The sequence below is a fragment of the Staurois parvus genome, unplaced genomic scaffold (genome assembly GCF_062004578.1).
Source record: "Staurois parvus isolate SC_StPar_1 unplaced genomic scaffold, SC_StPar_1.0 ptg000137l, whole genome shotgun sequence".
NCBI lineage: Eukaryota > Metazoa > Chordata > Amphibia > Anura > Ranidae > Staurois > Staurois parvus.
The window spans coordinates 14,126,444-14,145,288 of NW_028317933.1; the positions used below are offsets into that span (position 1 = coordinate 14,126,444).

The 18,845-nt window shown below is 43.4% G+C and overlaps 1 protein-coding gene across 1 annotated transcript in view; it reads left to right on the forward strand.

The window, feature by feature from the left end:
• The first annotated feature begins 11,210 nt into the window (after positions 1-11,210).
• LOC149465848 (protein-glutamine gamma-glutamyltransferase 5-like) overlaps positions 11,211-18,845 on the forward strand; it is a 99,983-nt gene continuing 92,348 nt past the window's right edge. Inside the window, exon 1 of the mRNA XM_089673378.1 lies at positions 11,211-11,276. Coding sequence (XP_089529504.1) covers positions 11,267-11,276 — 10 coding nt within the window. The 5' untranslated portion in view covers positions 11,211-11,266. The remainder of the gene's footprint in view (positions 11,277-18,845) is intronic.

An 18,845-nucleotide genomic window follows, 5' to 3' on the forward strand; every position in this document is an offset into this window, starting at 1 on the left:
AAATATGTGCAGCGCTAAAATGTTGTGAGCCAATGAAAATCAATAAAAATCAATAAAAAGTCCCAATATAGTAGTGACAAGATGCTTCTTATGTTATGGTGACACTGGACCCGGTATCAGTGCAAAATTGGTAAGGTAATGCGCACTCACCAGATGCGCATAATATCTGCGCCTTGTAATAATAATCCAGATGTCATCAGGTAGAGAACCGGTTTGGAGATGATCTTCCCTCTATGGGATGATGGGTCATCACATTGGATAATAAGAGGCTGACGAAGACACTCTTCGTCCACTAGGTGTCTCTCTCTCCAGTAGGTGTCTCTCAGGGTTTATGAGTATCCTCTAGGAAGTACTGGTCCGTCCCTGGTATAGTGGGTCTGCAGGCAGCCTAGAGAAAATTCACAGCATCCAGCCAGCAGCACTTCCGTCTTCACATGCAGTTGAACAGTATTAGATCAGGATCAACTACTAGGATCAAAACTCTCCAGTTTTAGGAAATCAACCCCATGGTGTCAGCCAAAGCAGCTATGGGGACAGATGCTCACCCAAAGTTGACCAACCAGCAGTTCTGCCAGCATACTTTTCCAAAAAGCAAAAATCATATAACCAATGGCTCCGCATCAGTCATGTGATTGGTACAAAAGGTTGCTGGGAACCTGCGAATGCACAAATGTGCTGCAGGGCTTGCTCACATGCAGGGGTGGGGAGAACATCTCACCTAGGCAAGAAAAAAGAAGTTGCTGTTTTGCAGCACGAATAAAGTCTATTTGAAAAAAAAAAAAAATACATCCATTTACAATACAAGCCTGCACCAGATGCTATTTAGGGTGAAAGTCTGCTTTAAGTAGGAAAGTATGAGGTGTGGTGATTTAATTCCTGGAAGGTCCATGGCATAGCATTTTGGTTGTGAGTCATGCAGCCATTCACACTCAAGTGTGTTCTGACATATTCTAACTTGCACTCACCTGGGTCTCAGACCAGTTGACTCAGTCTTTACAGAGTAGTAGAAGAAATAATGTTGTGCTGTTGCCGGAAAAGGAGTAACAGGAATCTGGAGCTGTGAATTAACATCAAACTGTGCATGAAATTTGTCAAAAGTGCAGGGCAAACTTTAGCTCTGTTACAACAGGCTTCATGGAACATGAACAGGAGGGGCGGGAAGATGTCCACGATAACACAAGATGTGGGCAGCCAAAAACACAAAGGACATATACAAATGTAGTTTGCTCAGATCCGAGATTGAGTGTGCAAATGATTCGCAAGGACATCACTGCAACTCACACGCCCTCTCAACCTGTCCCCTCTCACACAGCTACCCCCTCATCCCCCCTCTCCCTTGACATAACTCGCACCGACTTCGTCGCTGCTCAAACTCCCTCCAACCCCGTTCCCCCTCACTCAGCTACCCCCTCATCACCCCTCTCCCACGACCCCACCACTGCTCTGACCTCCACTTCCACCCCACCCTACATTCCTCATACTGAAGCCCCCCCAACACTCCACACCTTTGACCTTACTACCATCAAGGAAGTCTCCAAGATCCTCTCTGATGCCCGCCTCACCACCTGCCCCCTCGACCCTATCCCCTCACAACTCCTACGACCTCCCTCCCCCTCCATCCTACACTCCCTCACCCACATCTTTAATCTCTCCCTCTCCTCCGGCACTTTCCCCTCCCCTCTGAAACATGCACACATCACTCCCATACTTAAAAAGCCCTCCCTGGACCCCAATGACCCGAACAACCTCAGACCCATCTCCCCGCTCCCATTTACTTCCAAACTCCTCGAGTGCCTAGTCTACACCCGCCTAAGCTCTCACCTCAACGAAAACAACCTCCTCGATCGCCTACAGTCCGGCTGCCGTCCCCTACACTCCACCGAAACTGCCTTACTCAAACTCTCCAACGACCTGCTAGCCGCCAAAGCTAATGGCCACTATTCAGTGCTCCTACTCCTTGACCTCTCTGCGGCCTTCGACACAGTCGACCACCCCCTCCTCCTCAAAAAACTACATTCCCTTGGCCTCAGAGATTCTGCTCTCTCCTGGCTCTCATCCTACCTGTCACAACGCTCTTTCAGGGTTACCTATAATGCTACCACCTCCCCCTCACTCCCCCTCTCTGTTGGGGTCCCTCAAGGCTCGGTCCTCGGGCCCCTTCTCTTCTCCATCTACACCTTCTCCCTTGGCCAACTCATACACTCTCACGGCTTCAACTACCACCTATATGCCGACGACACACAAATCTATCTCTCAACCCCCCACCTCACCACCTCAGTCTCCGCCCGAATCACACACCTACTGAGCGACATATCAGACTGGATGTCGCTCCACTTCCTTAAACTGAACCTCTCCAAAACCGAGTTTCTTGTCTTCCCCCCAGCCCGGACACCACCCCCCATTGACTTCTCCATCACAGCCAACAACGCCACCATCAAACCTGCCCCGCAGGCCAGAGTACTTGGTGTCATTCTGGACTCCAACCTATCCTTCCAGCCCCAAGTCCAATCTTTAACAAGCTCGTGCAGACTTCACCTCCGTAACATCGCCAAAATACGCACGTTCACATGTTCTGTCCCCCTTTGTAATGTACAGCGCTGAGCGAACTATTGGCGCTTTATAAATACTGTATAATAATAATAATAATCTCACTGGGGTTTGGTAACCATGGCTATGAAACTGTTGCCCAGTTACTCTATGAACTGCACCTGGGCAACTTTAACCAGCTTTCACTCTGGCCCCGTCCACAGAATGTCACTTTTTGGACCATATCATCTGGGGATCCAGGGCTATCAAATGGTATCTCAGGATTGCCACCACTCCCATGGGATCACCCCAAAAGAACTATTATTGTATCATATGGCTTCCTATGTATAATGTATTCATATGTGGGCGTCAGACTGTCTGAGGTAGGCATTATCTGTGATAATGTGATTAGTTCTTATCTGATGGTTTTGTGTATAAATGCAGTGTGTTTCTCTAAATAAGCATTTCTTCTTGTTTAATCCAAAAACTGGTGTTGTCTAGTTCCTTGGGGTGGCTACAGCTACAGTCACTTGCCTTGTGTTCCAGATCTTTGGAAGCAGATTCTTGGCGGAGATACCCAGTCAGTGTGTCCGGAGTCCATCACAAGGTATTTTCATTTTTTTTTGCCTAGTTGCATTGGTCTAGCTTGGACCAAAGTAAGTAGGCATATTCCATACCTGGCCGATTCCAATGGAAGTGCAGTAGCTGCCACTACTATAATGATCCTTGCTGTCTTCCAGATCCTGTGCCAAGCAGATGCCATGCTACATAATAACCACAGGGGGTTGTTTGCTTTCCACAGACACCATTCTGAGAATGCCTTGTATTTTTCTGAATACAAGGTGAAGATTTTGATGTCATTACCATGCCTCTCCACCTTGTCCTTGTCTCCGAATGCTTTTCATACATTAAAAAAGGCAAAGCATTCTCTGATTGGCACAAGTAGGATACACCCTGTGGTTACTATGCAGCAGGGCAGTTACTTGGCACCAGAATCAGAAGACCATGGTGATCGCTGTAGTAGTGGCAGCTACTACATCAATTCTCTTCTTCCACAGGGTTGGCATGTATGGAATATGTATACTTACATTGCACCAAGTTGAAACACATGAAACACCATCAACACATTTTATGGTATAGGGCAAGCCACTTCTTTAGGCTTGGTGTACAGGAGACCTTTAGCTGGTGAGTTGTGTGTACACTCAGAGTCAAAAGAAGCTTTGCACCTCCTGGTCTATTTTCAGCAGTGGTGTTGCATGCACTCTTGCCTTTTTGTCATTCCTTTTTCTGGCCTTCACCCACTGCTATGCCAAATATTACAGGAGTTTAAACAGACACATGCCTAGGTTCTGCATCTAAGCACTACAAAGTAATTGAAGCTGGCCATAAGCGCTCCTTGACATCTTCTTTTTTTTTTTTTAAATCTTAGCATGAATTGTATTAACTCTGTGTTGTGTGACTGAAAGGACTGCTAAAAACCAGCCGCCAAAGTCTAATTCTGAAAATATGTGACACTACCAAACTATTTATTTATACAGCAAATAAATATCCTACAAGTTTATATGCATTTTAATATTTTCTGGATATTAAAGCAGAATGAAAGGCAAAACTTTTTTTTATTTTGGAAAGAGTAATGCAGGCCATAAATGGGTCGAAAATCGACCGATTTTTCAGCCGAAAATAAAATCGGCGGATTTTCGGATCGTTAGTGGGCTATTTGTTCGGCCGTTTTTCGGTATTTTGGCTGTTTTTTTAATCGGGAAAGTTGGAAAAAATTTTGCCGATCGGCCGATTTTCACGGCAATACAGGGCTAATCGGCCGATTTTTTACCGATAAAAAATCTGCGCATGAGCAGTGACCTGCAAGAGGAAGACAAAAAGAAGAAAAAGATGAAGAGGAAGCAGAAGAGGATGAAGAAGAAGAGGATGATGATGATGAAGAAGAAGTGGATGATGATGACAAAGAAGAAGAAGTAGAAGAAGAAGAAGAGGATGATGATGATGAAGAAGAAGAAGAAAAAGAGGATGATGATGACGAAGAAGAAGAAGAGGCTGATGATGACGAAGAAGAAGAAGAGGATGATGATGATGATGAAGAAGTATAAGAAGAAGAAGAGGATGATGGTGAAGAAGTAAAAGAAGATGAAGAAGAGGATGATGATGAAGAAGTAGAAGAAGAAGAAGAGGATGATGATGACGAAGAAGAAGAAGAAGAAGAAGAAGAAGAAGAAGAAGAAGAAGAGGATGATGATGACAAAGAAAAGAAGAAGAAGAGGATGATGATGACGAAGAAGAAGAAGAATAAGAGGAGGAGGATGATGATGAAGTAGAAGAAGAAGAAGAGGTTGATGATGAAGAAGTAGAAGAAGATGAAGAAGAGGATGATGATGAAGAAGTAGAAGAAGAAGAAGAAGAAGAAGAGGATGATGATGAAGAAGAAGAAGAAGAGGATGATGATGATGACAAAGAAGAAGAAGTAGAGGAGGAGGATGATGATGAAGTAGAAGAAGAAGAAGAGGATGATGATGAAGTAGAAGAAGAGGATGATGATGAAGTAGAAGAATATGAAGAAGAGGATGATGATGAAGAAGTAGAAGAAGAAGAGGATGACGACGAAGAAGAAGAAGAGGAGGATGATGATGATGATGAAGTAGAAGAAGAGGATGATGATGAAGTAGAAGAATATGAAGAAGAGGATGATGATGAAGAAGTAGAAGAAGATGACGACGAAGAAGAAGAAAAAGAAGAAGAAGAGGATGATGATGATGACGAAGAAGAAGAGGATGATGATGACGAAGAAGAAGAGGATGATGATGATGATGATGAAGTAGAAGAGGATGATGATGAAGAAGTAGAAGACGATGAAGAAGAGGATGATGATGAAGAAGTAGAAATAGAAGAAGAAGAGGATGATGATGACGAAGAAGAAGAGGAAGAAGAGGAGGATGATGATGACGAGGAAGAAGAAGAAGAAGAGGATGATGATGAAGTAGAAGAAGAAGAAGAGGATGATGATGAAGAAGTAGAAGAAGATGAAGAAGAGGATGATGATGAAGAAGTAGAAGAAGAAGAGGATGATGATGAAGAAGTAGTAGAAGAAGAAGAAGAGGATGATGATGAAGAAGTAGAAGATGAAGAAGAGGATGATGATGCAGAAGTAGAAGAAGAAGAGGATGATGATGATGACGAAGAAGAAGAAGAGGATGATGATGATGAAGAAAAAGAAGAAGAGGATGATGATGATGAAGAAGTAGACGAAGAAGAGGATGATGATGAAGAAGTAGAAGAAGAGGATGATGATGAAGAAGAAGAAGAAGAAGAGGATGATGATGATGAAGAAGTAGAAGAAGAAGAAGAGGATGATGATGATGATGATGATGAAGAAGAAGAAGAGGATGATGATGAAGAAGGAGAAGAAGAAGGATGAAAAATAAAATGAATTCCAGTCCGACAAAAAGTGTCCCTGCAGAGAGCTCCGCTATTTCTTTGACAGTTCTTTGACAGTTCCTTGACATTTACAGAGGTTGCAACATTGTATCTATTTGTTTCCGAATAAAAACATCTGTATCCTAAATGGATACAAATAGATACATTGTTGCAACCTCTCTAAATGTCAAGGAACTGTCAAAGAAATAGCAGAGCTCTCTGCAGGGACACTTTTTGCCGGCTGTAGACGGGATGAAAATCGGCCGATTTTTTTTACCATTGGTGGTAACGTTGGCCGCTTGAACGACCGATTTTTCATTTTTTAAAAAGAAAAATCGGCCGATTTTCGACCCATCTATGGCCTGCATTAGGGAGAGTTTTTTCCCATCTATGTCCCATTTGGAGACTTCCCTACATGTCCTGTTCCATAGCCAAAACAGGAAGTGAGAGGAAATGAGTGAGGGAATCCCAGGGTATCACAACATCCCTCTATTACTTTTCTGGGGACAACCCAAAATCACCCTGATGGGGGCACAGACAGCAATAAAAAACAGAGGCAGTGGCGTAACTACTGGGGTAGCAAAGGTCACACTTGCTACCAGGCCCTGATGTTCCGCCACCATGGAGAGACCCCCAAGACGGCAGGAAGGGAGCTTGCTGTAGACCATAAAGTGTCTTACCATGGGAATAAGGGACCCAGGATCAATGGGAAGGGCCCTGGCTGGAGGCCCTGAAGGTTCTAGTCATGTCTCTGACCACAGGTGTTCTAATCCCTCTCAGCTCTGTCAAAACTAAACAAAAAAAGTTTTGTCTTTAGGTATACTTTTTATCCCAATTAAAACGTCCAATTTATAGAGTACAAAAGTTTGTTCTTTGCCAGAAGCTGCCGTTGCTCTGTGTGGAAGTGGCGGTCTCTCTGCAGAGGTCCAACACACCCCCTGCTGAGTTAGACCCTATACCTCATTAATCAACAAAGCTCTTGCCCCCCACTGATTGGATCTGGTTTTGACTTAGCAGGAGGCATGTTGGCAGAACAGGGGAACCACAAGTTGCCAATTTAAATTTTTGTTATCTCTTCCGTGTTAGCATGATGTGGCCGATGCCAAAGCGCAACACTGGGCCCCACCCTGAAAAGATAACTTATTTTCACCCAACAGGAACAGCTGTCCAGACAATAACTACAAAATCACTTTGAGGGAAATAGCGGTGAACACTAATTTGTCTCCACCAGTTCTTTTATATACAGTCATGGCCGAAATTGTTGGCACCCTTGATATTTTTCCTGAAAATCAAGTATTTCACACAAAAAAGGTATTGCATTAACACATGTTTTGCTATACACATGTTTATTCCCTTTGTATGTATTGGAACAAATATAAAACAGAGGCAGAAAAGCAAATATGACATAATGTCACACAAAACCCCAAAAATGGGCTGGACAAAAGTATTGGCACCCTTAACTTAATATTTGGTTGCACACCCTTTGGAAAACATAACTGAAATCAGTCGCTTCCTATAACCATCAATAAGCTTCTGACACCTCTCACCCGGAATTTTGGACCACTCTTCCTTTGCAAACAGCTCCAGGTCTCTCTTATTGGAAGGACACCTTTTCCCAACAGCAATTTTAAGATCTCTCCACAGGTGTTCAATGGGATTTAGATCTGGGCTCATTGCTGGCCACTTCAGAACTCTCCAGCGCTTCTTTGCCATCCATTTCTGAGTGCTTTTTGACGTATGTTTGGGGTCATTGTCCTGCTGGAAGACCCAGGATCTTGGACGCAAACCCAGCTTTCTGACACTGGGCCCTACAGTGCGACCCAAAATCCTTTGGTAATCCTCAGATTTCATGATGCCTTGCACACAGTCAAGGCACCCAGTGCCAGAGGCAGCAAAACAACCCCAAAACATCATTGAACCTCCACCATATTTTACCGTAGGTACTGTGTTTTGTTCTTTGTAGGCCTCATTCCGTTTTCGGTAAACAGTAGAATGATGTGCTTTACCGAAAAGCTCTATCTTGGTCTCATCTGTCCACAAGACGTTTTCCCAGAAGGCTTTTGGCTTACTCAAGTACATTTTGGCAAACTGTAGTCTTGCTTTTTTATGTCTCTGTGTCAGCAGTGGGGTCCTCCTGGGTCTCCTGCCATAGCGTTTCATTTCATTTAAATGTCGACGGATAGTTCGCGCTGACACTGATGCTCCCTGAGCCTGCAGGACAGCTTGAATGTCTTTGGAACATGTTTGGGGCTGCTTATCCACCATCCGGACTATTCTGCGTTGCAATCTTTCATCAATTTTCCTCATCCGTCCACGACCAGGGAGATTAGCTACAGTGCCATGGGTTGCAAACTTCTTGATAATGTTGCGCACTGTGGACAAAGGCAAATCTAGTTCTCTGGAGATGGACTTGTAACCTTGAGATTGTTGATATTTTGCCACAATTTTGGTTCTCAGGTCCTCAGACAGTTCTCGTCTCCTCTTTCTGTTGTCCATGCTTAGTGTGGCACAGACAGACACACAATGCAAAGGTTAAGTGAACGTCTCTCCTTTTTATCTGCTTTCAGGTGTGATTTCTATATTGCCCACACCTGTTACTTGCCCCAGGTGAGTTTACAGGAGCATCACATGCTTGTAACATTCTTATTTATCCGCAGTTGTGAAAGGGTGCCAATACTTTTGTCCAGCCCATTTTTGGAGGTTTGTGTGACATTATGTCGAATTTGCTTTCTTTCCTCCCTTTTTTTGTTTTGTCCCAATACACACAAAGGGAATAAACATGTGTATAGCAAAACATGTGTTAATGCAATACGTTTCGTGAGAAATACATGATTTCCTGGAGAAATATCAAGGGTGCCAACAATTTCGGCCATGACTGTATGTTACACTTTACTCTGCAGCCCAAAGGCTGCCTGAAGGGAAGCTGCTGTATACTTCACAAGGCCTCGCAAACCTGTGGTCCAGGCCCAGTCCATAGGAGTGTTCTGTTATGCAGCAGGCCCTAACTTAGGGCTATGTATAATCACTAATATTGCTAAAAAGCACACACGTATCACTTGGCACTTCTGTGACCTGTGGTGCCACGGACTATTTATACTCACTATTTATGTTCAGATTTTTAGAGTTTTTTTCTGATTCTATGATTTTATATGATCTGAGATGTTTTTATTGTATGAACACTTCTATTCACATAAGCACTCTATGATTGCATTTGTCACTTATGCTTTAGCGCTGCACTTACATTTGATTTGCTTTATTATTATTATTATTATTATTATTATTATTATACAGTATTTATAAAGCACCAACAGTTCACTCAGCGCTGTGCTTTAGAAAGAAAACAAACTCTAAGGCTCCATGTACACTGCAGCTGATAAACTCACGTTTAGGAGCTTCAGCGTTTTTTTCAGCTGCCCCTGAACTCTCCCTAATGTTTTCCTATGTGTCCATGTACACATCGTCGTTTACAGTCATTTACAGGCAGTTGAGTTTACAGTCGTTTTTTTGAACGCACCAAACTTGCATTCAGGAGTAGATTTTATCAGCCTTTCAAACGCCAAACACTTGTAAACGCTTGTAAACGTGGCTAACCGCGTTTATAAGCGTTTGGAACTTTTTTTTAACTCTTCCATTTCCAGATGCTGTCATCATGAAAAATGCATGCAAAGCGTTTTCCCGGTACTCAAATGGACCCGGTACACCATCCTTTGAGGTTTCACATGAAAGAAAATACGTTAGACAATGCTGCAATAATTTCTGCACAGAATTGAGCTGGAACACATCCAAACACCACAAAAAAAAAGACAGCTAATCTCAACAAATACTGCTCTCTCTGCTTCTGCTCTCTCTATTTCTCTCAAAATGTCTGAAATAGTTAATTATTTACTGTTTTTCAGTGCATTCTGGGCATTTTGGAAGGTCTACTAAGGCTGTCTTTAAAAACGCTTCTAAACGCAAACGCTCATAAATGCGCATAAACGCGGTATGCAAAAGCAGCTAAGCAAACGTTTTTTTATCCTACGTTTTCCAGCAGTCAGTTTCCATTGCACAGAAGTGTTTTCCAAATGTCCCGTGTACATAGAACCTAAGACTTTAAAAAGCCTTTCGAAAAAATCGGGCTGCCTTAACCTCCCTGGCGGTATTCCCGAGTGTAGCTCGGGGTAAAATTTTAGTACCAAGAGCGGTAACCCCGAGCTACACTCGGACTTACCATGTGGCGTTGCTCAGGGAGTCCCTGCAGCGCTTACCTTGTCCTTCGCTCCTGCGATGTGTCCCCTGCAGCGTCCCCGGCCATCTCCTCCGGCCGATGCCGGCATCCAGCTTCTGTGTTCCGTTCCCTGTGACGTCGGGACGTACGGGCACTGGAACCAGCAGCAAATTTGAAATTTTTAAAAAATGTCATTTTTTAAAAAATTATTATTATATAGTAAAACATTGCTGTTTCAATGCATTTCACATATATTTTGTCCCTACTGCTTTGTCCTGTGCCCTGCCTACATTTTGACTGTTCTTTCTGCCTGGAAACTTAGAAAAGTCCATGGCGTCCAAAAAGCGTCCCTTTAGGTCAAAATCGGTTTTAGACCAGCTAGAGAACAGCGATAGTAAATCAGAACTACTTGCAGAATTGAGTGATAATGATTCGTGGGAGAAATTCGTCATCAGACACTGAAAACGATTTTGCGACTTTGCTCAGCGAACTTGGCGCTATATTTCAAATTTCAGTGTTTTTGGTTTGATTATATTATTGAATTAAATTTATTATTATTATATTATTATTTTTTATTATTTATTAAGTAAGTAATTACTAAGAATTGCAGGCCTACAATACATAACACCAAATTTCCATGCAAAAAAATGGTACCGCTTTTGGTACAAAATTCCTGATATAATCACCGCCAGGGAGGTTAAGAAAAGAGTTGAGACTTTTCACACAGCTTAAGTATACAGCAATCTTTCATATGATTCTCAACTTATTTAGTAAATCAAGCTCCATGCATCATTAAACATTCACAATAATTCTTTATCTCAGTTGTGAAATCTTCATTTAAGCAATGAAAATTCCTTCACTATGTAATACATCAATTATCTGTCAGACAGACGGTATTCCAGTCCAGCCAGACTCACACATGTAAGCCTCCAGTAACTTAGCAAATATAATTTCAATTTACGCAGTTTATGGGCAGTGTCCTGTATGAGAGGAGGAGGCAAGAAGGGTGAGGAGTTCAACAATGCAATTTGATTCATCACATAAAGATGTACCTCTTTGTCCATTATACACAGACAAGGAATCTATACAGAAGTAGAAGCTGACACTATGGCTTACTGTAAGTACTGGATATTTGCTTTTATTTTACCACTGTCTACATCACTCTTGAATTTAACTCGGATTATTGTATTGCCATGAACAGCCAGGCTTTAAATGGGAAGCAAGAAAATATAAAATACTAAATGTCATTAATGTAAAATGTTTTTACTTATTTAATATTGTTCTCATTTCAAAAAGTATTTAAATCCTTTGCAGGTGTATCAGATGGAAACTGCTAAAGCGGTATTAAATCCAAAAGCAAACATTTATGATATTGCAGCTTTACTATTCTTAAATGTGATTGCTGTCTTAGTTTTCTTTTTAGGCTTTCTTTCTTTCTTTTTATTATTATCTGGTGATCCTGCCAGTAAGTCAGTTGTGCTTCAAAAAAACAAGCCCTCTTACAGATGTATAAGTTGCAGTGATGAGACAAACCATTTACCACTGGCAATGGTGCTTACAATGGTCAGCTTCTGTTTATTCACGTAAAACCCTTATCCAAAAAAGGAAAAGAACAGTTTGCTGTAATTGCTTTTAAAGTGTGAGGTAGACATTGGCTTCTGTTTGTTAGTGTATCTAAATCTGCTAGTACATCTAACACTCCCCTCCCCCAGACTGACAATGCTGCTGTCCAAAGGTGCCCCCTGTGCTCCTTTACCAATAATTGGGACACTCTAAAACAGGAGGTATGTTACTGGTCAGAACACCAGGTGAAAACAGATGGGAAAAAAAGCCTGAAAAAAAATGAATGCAGCCACCACATCTAATGATTGGTAAGCTGCAATATATTACATTTTTGGTTTGGGATTTCATACAGATAGATAAATAGATAGAAATATCACATATAAATAACAATGAGGTTCAAGTTTGCACCATGGGTTCAAAGCAAACCCCGCATTCTTAAGTTTCACAATCCCGGCAAATTTCTAATCGAATTTTGGATGAACTGTGCTGAATTGGCTGAAATTCAATCCATGTGTGGGTCTGCCAGCACCACTTGGCTGGAAAAACTTCAGTCTGAAGATTGAAGGATCCACGGGGGAAATTGTAGGTTGAACAGTAACTGCAACCAATCAGCTAGGGAAAATTCATTACAGGAATCTGTGAAATTAGAAATCTGTGCATTTCTGGCCAGCTTTCAGTCAGCTAACTTGGAAGGGCTGATTGGGGGGGGGGGGGCTATTTAGGACCTGCAACCTCTTCACAGCCTGCCCCTGTCCAATAGTGGCAACAGGCTACTGTGGTTTTTCATATGACATATTTCCTAAATGCCTCTGGCTGGATTTTTTTCACAGGTGTTTTTGAAAAATGGTGACCGATGGATAAAAGTGCAATATGCCTGGACAAAGCGCATCAGCACAGAAGCTTTGGGCTATAATGAGACATGGTGATTTACAGGCAGGAGATTGTCAGAGAAAGGAGCAGAACATTGTCATCCCATGACACAAAGTGCCCAAACAATCTTTATATTATTTATTTATTTCAGGTACTTATATAGCACTTTACATATATATTGTGCATTCACATCAGTCCCTAACCCTCAAGGGGCATACAATCTAAGGTCCCTAACTTATATTCATACATACACATACTAGGGCCAATTTAGACAGGAGCCAATTCACCTACCAGCATGTCTTTGGAGTGTGGGAGGAAACCCACACAGGAACAGGGAGAACATGCAAACTCCAGGCAGGTGGTGCCGTGGTTGGGATTTGAACCGACAACCCTAGTACTGCCAGGCTGACCATTTAGCCACTGTGCTGCCCATATTAGTAGCACCAGCTGTTATTTTCATTAAAGCTACCAATAACAAAAAAATACTTTTCAGGTGATATTATTTTGTTCAAGAGTATCTGATTTTTTTAGTGGCTGAATTTACATTAACTTTAACAAACTCTGCTTGAGTCCTTTGAATTGCAGCACTGAAATATATTTTCCTATTTGCCCCCACTATGTGCACAGTCCTGGCCAAAACAAAATCCTTTTAAGAACTAATATCTATCCACAACAACTGATTGAGAGCTAGCTCTCTAATTGTCGACACGATATCTATTTTTTTTATTTTCATTTAGGACTTTTCCTTTTTTAGATTATGAATAGGGATGAGTGAATGTGTCTGGTTAAGGTTCACAGCATAAATTATTAAACAAACAGATTACGCTAGGAAAAGTGTCCAAAGAAAAATTAATAAATTATGTATAAATATAAAAATAATAAAGTATAAAAATCATGTATAAATTATATAAAGTCCCAAAGAAACTTTTTATATGGTGCAGCAAATGAAAAGTGTCCAACAAAATCCACCATGTGCCAATCCACCACCAGATAAAATGAGTGAACTCACCAGAGCAATATGCTGATCAAATTATAAATCAGCATAAACGCTTTCTGCTCTGGGAGCAATACTCTGCAAGATGATGAGACAATGCTTGAAACTTGATATCCACTATCCAAGGAGTAATACTCTGCAGGGAATGATGTATAACCATATGGATCCACTTCATTAAGAAACCACCACTTCTTTTGGATATTCAGACCACCAAAAAAACGGTGTCCCAGCCGACACCAGCACAATCAGCGTGGTAATACTCAATAGAATGAACCCAGCCTCGCCACGCATGCGCAGAACCAACAGCTCAGGAACGTACCGACGTCACATCCACAGGCTCCTCCCTACGCGTTTCGTCATCAACGTCCTCACGGAGCGTCCACTGTTACAAGGCTGACAGGAGTAGTGAGAGTGGCAGTGATTTTGACAAGCAAGGAACTGCTGGGCGTAGGATCTCCAAAGCTTACATATAATAAATGGGGGGGGGGGAAGTTTGACATCTTTGCCCTGGGTCCTGGATGACTTTCTCCCAGCACTGCACAGCAGTCAACAATTTTGCGGTTCAGGAGCTGCCTATGAGCTGTACCTTATCATTGTGGTTTTAAAAAACTCCAAGGGCTCCTTCACACAGGAGTTGGGCTGCATTTTTACCACTTCCCGAACACCTATCAATGCCACTGAAAATTGTTAAAATAGGGAGCAGATGAAGGTGTTCACACTGCAGTGGTAGCATTGCTTTGCATCACCACAAGGCAAAATTAACACTGCCTGCAGATTTGTCAGGCATTGATTCTTCTCAACTGCCTCCATTCACTTCTATTGAAATACACAACAAACACTCATTAAACGCACTGTAAATGCATCTATGCTGTGTACAATGCACTTTAGGTGTGGTTGCAAAGAGTCAAAAATGATAATTTCCCATTTTAGCCTTGTAAAAATTAAAACAAAAAACATGTCTCACAGGGGTTTGAGGAGCAATTCCTGATGCAACATGAAAGCATGTGCGGGAACGTGGAGGAACGCAGTTCCGACACCTCCAGCACTGAATGTTTGTTATTTGCAAGGGGTGCTGGAGGGTCTAATGATGCTAGTTGCTGGGGGATCTATTGTTGCTGGGGAGTCTTATGTTGCTGGGGGTGCGGTCAGTTGTTGATGGGAGGGATCTACTGTTGATCTATTGTTGCTGGCCGCTAGAAGTTCTATTGATGCTGGCTGCTGGAAAATCTATTGTTTCTAGGGTGGTATTTTGTTTCAGAGAGACTATTGTTGCCGTTGGTATCTATTGTTGCTGTGGGGGCCTGTTGTTTCTTGGAGGTCTGTTGTTGCTGGATAGATCAGTTGTGGCTAGGCTGTCTATTGCTGCTGGGGTCTATTGTTGAGTAGAGGATCTATGGTTGCTGGCTGCAGGGGATCTGCTCTTTTTGTTACCATTAACACATTTTATTCAAATCACTTGATACCTGGTTCTGAGTTCTCTAAAAGGGGCATTACTGGTAAGTGGGTAGCGGGTGGGATCAAGGAGACAAGGCTCTGATGCGGGAAGGGGGCATAGGAGTGACTCGGAAGGGGGAGTACGTACACCTATTCTCTGAGAAAAAAAGCTCTGTGTGTATGAAATAGAAAAACACAATATTAGGTCTGACCGATTCACTACTCGAGGCCTGATGAAGGCTGTATTTTAATGCTTGCAGTCTTTTAAACCATGCACACAAATTAAGACGCACATTAAAGTGATATTAAAGCTTAAATTTTTTAAATGAAAATAAACGTGTTGTACTTACCTTCTCTGTGCAGTGGCTTTACACAGAGTAGCCTCAATCCTCCTCTTCTTGGGTCCCCTGCCAGTGCTTCTGCCCCCCCCCCCCACACTAGTGCCCCATAGAAAGCCATTTTCTATATAGTCACTAGTGCGGGCTTGACCCCGAGGCACCCGGTCTGCATTTAATGACACAGACAGCGGGCCTCAGCCCTGCCACTCGCTCCCTCTTCATAGGATTTGATTGACAGGAGCCAATGACAAGTGCGGAGGGACAGAGTCGGGAGAGGCGCAGCTCTTGTGCACAGCGCTGGATCAAGTTCGGGCTCAGGTAAGTATAAGGGGAGGGGTGACAGGGGGAAGCTCTTTTACCTTATGGCATAAAATGCATTAAAAGAGTGGACTTTGTTTCCCCTCATTTATACTTATCTAGGTGGATGTAGCATCGGTCTGCCGCTGCATCTGTCCCCAGCTGGCTCTAAGTGTGACAGCCAAGTCTGTCATCGCTGTCTGCTCTGTCCCCCCACCCCCTTACTCACTGGAGCGCTGGGCTGTGGAGGGAGCGGCTTAAGCCTCAGTGCATTTTGCGCAGTGCGTGTCCTCAGGAAGCTTCCTGAGAATGCGACGTGCGCAAAATGCACTGAGGCTTAAGCCGCACATGTCACTTCTGTTTTTTTCCTGGATGTCACATCTGGTCTGCTGGAACACATGCTGGCCACAGACACTAGCGGTGGTGTGAGGAAGGGTTCCCCCTAGTGAGCTTATTGTGTTGGTGCCCTCCTTTGGCACTTGAAATGTATAAGTGCATACAATTCGATTTTTCATTCCCAAATTCCCAACTTTTAATAAACTTTACTGCACTATGAGCATTCTCTCTGGGCTTTCTCTCTGAGATCTGTTGCAATAATAGGTGAGATGTAGTATATGGTATATGAGCGGATGGGCTTTAAAGTCTTTGCAGAAGAGAGTGGATACCTTACCTGATATGCACTATATTGCCAAAAGTATTGGGGCGCCTGTCTTTACACGCACATGATCTTTAATGGTATCCCAGTCTTAGTCCTTAAGGTTCAGTACTGAGTTGGTCCCGCCCTTTACATCTATAACAGCTTCAACTCTTCTGGGAAGGCTGTCCACAAGGTTTAGGAGGGTGTCTATGGGAATGTTTGACCATTCTTCCAGAAGCACATTTGTGAGGTCAGGCACTGATATCGGACGAGAAGGCTTGGTTCGCAGTCTACGCTCTAGTTTAGCCCAAAGTTGTTCCATTAGGTTGAGGTCAGGACTTTGTGCAGAGTAGTCAAGTTCCTCCATTCCAGACTCGCTCATCCATGTCTTTATGAACCTTGCTTTGTGCACTGGTGCGCAGTCATGTTGGAACAAGAAGGAGCCATCCCCATACTGTTCCCACAAAGTTGGGTGCATTAAATTGTCCAAAAAAGTCTTGGTATGCTGACGCCTTAAGAACTCCCTTCACTGGTACTAAGAAGCCAAGCCCAACCCCTGAAAAACAACCCCACACCATAATCCCCCCTCCACCAAACTTTACACTTGGCACAATGCAGTCAGGCAAGTATCGTTCTCCTGGCAACCGCCAAACCCAGACAGTCCATTGTATTGCCAGACATAGAAGTTTGACTGGTCACTCCAGAGAACACATCTCCACTACTCTAGAGTCCAGTGGTGGCATGCTTTACACCACTGCATCCGACGCTTTGCATTGCACTTGGTGACGTAAGGGTTGAATGCACCTGCTCGACCATGGAAACCCATTCCATGAAGCTCTCTACGCACTGTTGTTGTGCTAATCTGAAGGCCAGGCAAAGTTTGGAGGTCTTTAGCTACTGATTCTGCAGACAGTTGGCGACTTCTGCGCACTGTGCGCTTCATGCGCTCACCCCGCATGGACTTATGGACGGATGGTCTTATTGCACAGGTGGCAACCTATCACGGTACCACGCTTGAATTCACTGAGCTCCTGAGAGCGACCCATTCTTTCACAAATGTTTGTAGAAGCAGTCTGCATGCCTAGGTGCTTGATTTTATACAGCTGTGGCCATGGAGGTGATTGGAACACCTGAATCCAATGATTTGGAGGGGTGTCCCAATACATTTGGCAATATAGTGTATATAAAATTTGGTTCTTTATGCTTGTTGGCTTCTCTGTTTGGTGAGTGTGCATTTATCTGGACATGATGATGGAACGCGTGTAAATTCTGAAGAAGATTTGGTTGATGGTCACAACACACATGGTGTTTGAGGACATAATATGAACCATTTGGATATTTAAATGGATTACCGTATTTTTCGCCGTATAAGACGCACTTTTTCTTCCCCAAAACTGGGGGGGGAAATGTCAGTGCGTTTTATGGAGCGAATATGGAGCGGCCGTTCCGGTATTTCCACCACGGCCGTGTTAGAATACCGGGCCGGCCACTCAGCTCTGCAGCGGGATCTTACCTGTTCCTCTATCCAGCGGCGTGCTGTCTTCCTGGCTTCTGTAGTGTGGGCACTGGGCATGACAGCCGGGTGCCAAGTGCGCATGCGCAAGAAGCGGTGCTTTTTGTGAATGGTAAGGCGGTACCTGGGACACATGACAGATCCCAGAAGCCGCCGGACCAATCACAAAGCGCAAGTGCTTCTCGCTCATGCGCACTGGGCACCCGGCTGTCATGCCGAGCGCCATTACAGAAGCCGGGAAGACAGTGCGCGGCTGGATCGAGGAACTGGTAAGATCAAACAAAAACTCTGCGGAAGTAAGAGCGGGTACCTGTCAAATTCAGGTACCCGCTCCCCACCTCCCCAAAGGTCAGCAGTCATCTGTACTGTCCACAGTCTCTGGTCATCCCTGTGCTGTCCGCAGTCTCTGGTCATCCCTGTGCTGTCCGCAGTCTCTGGTCATCCCTGTGCTGTCCGCAGTCTCTGGTCATCCCTGTGCTGTCCGCAGTCTCTGGTCATCCCTGTGCTGTCCGCAGTCTCTGGTCATCCCTGTGCTGTCCGCAGTCTCTGGTCATCCCTGTGCTGTCCGCAGTCTCTGGTCATCCCTGTGCTGTCCGCAGTCTCTGGTCATCTCCTGTACTGTGTCTGCAGTCCATTAGTTCAGAATTTTTTTTTCCTGTTTTCTGCCTCTAAAACCTAGGTGCGTCTTATGGTCAGGTGCGTCTTATACGGCGAAAAATATGGTATTTATTAATATAAGTGCCATATTGTTTATATGGGTGTTGGTATAAAGGGTTTTTTACTCCATATAGGTTAAAATATAGAGATACAGCTAGCGCCTACTTTCACTTAATTTTTAAATATTGTAAATTTTAATTTGCACTTAAAAGGGGCAGCTGCTTTGTTTTTTGCCTATTGTTTTGTTACCCTTAATCCAGAAATAGCACTTTTTTCATCTTTAAAACCACCATCAACCCATCCCCTCTTGCCAGTGTGCTAGTTGTAATCCTGGACTAAACTCTCCTTTCAGCCCCACATCCAAATACTTTCCAAAGCTTGCC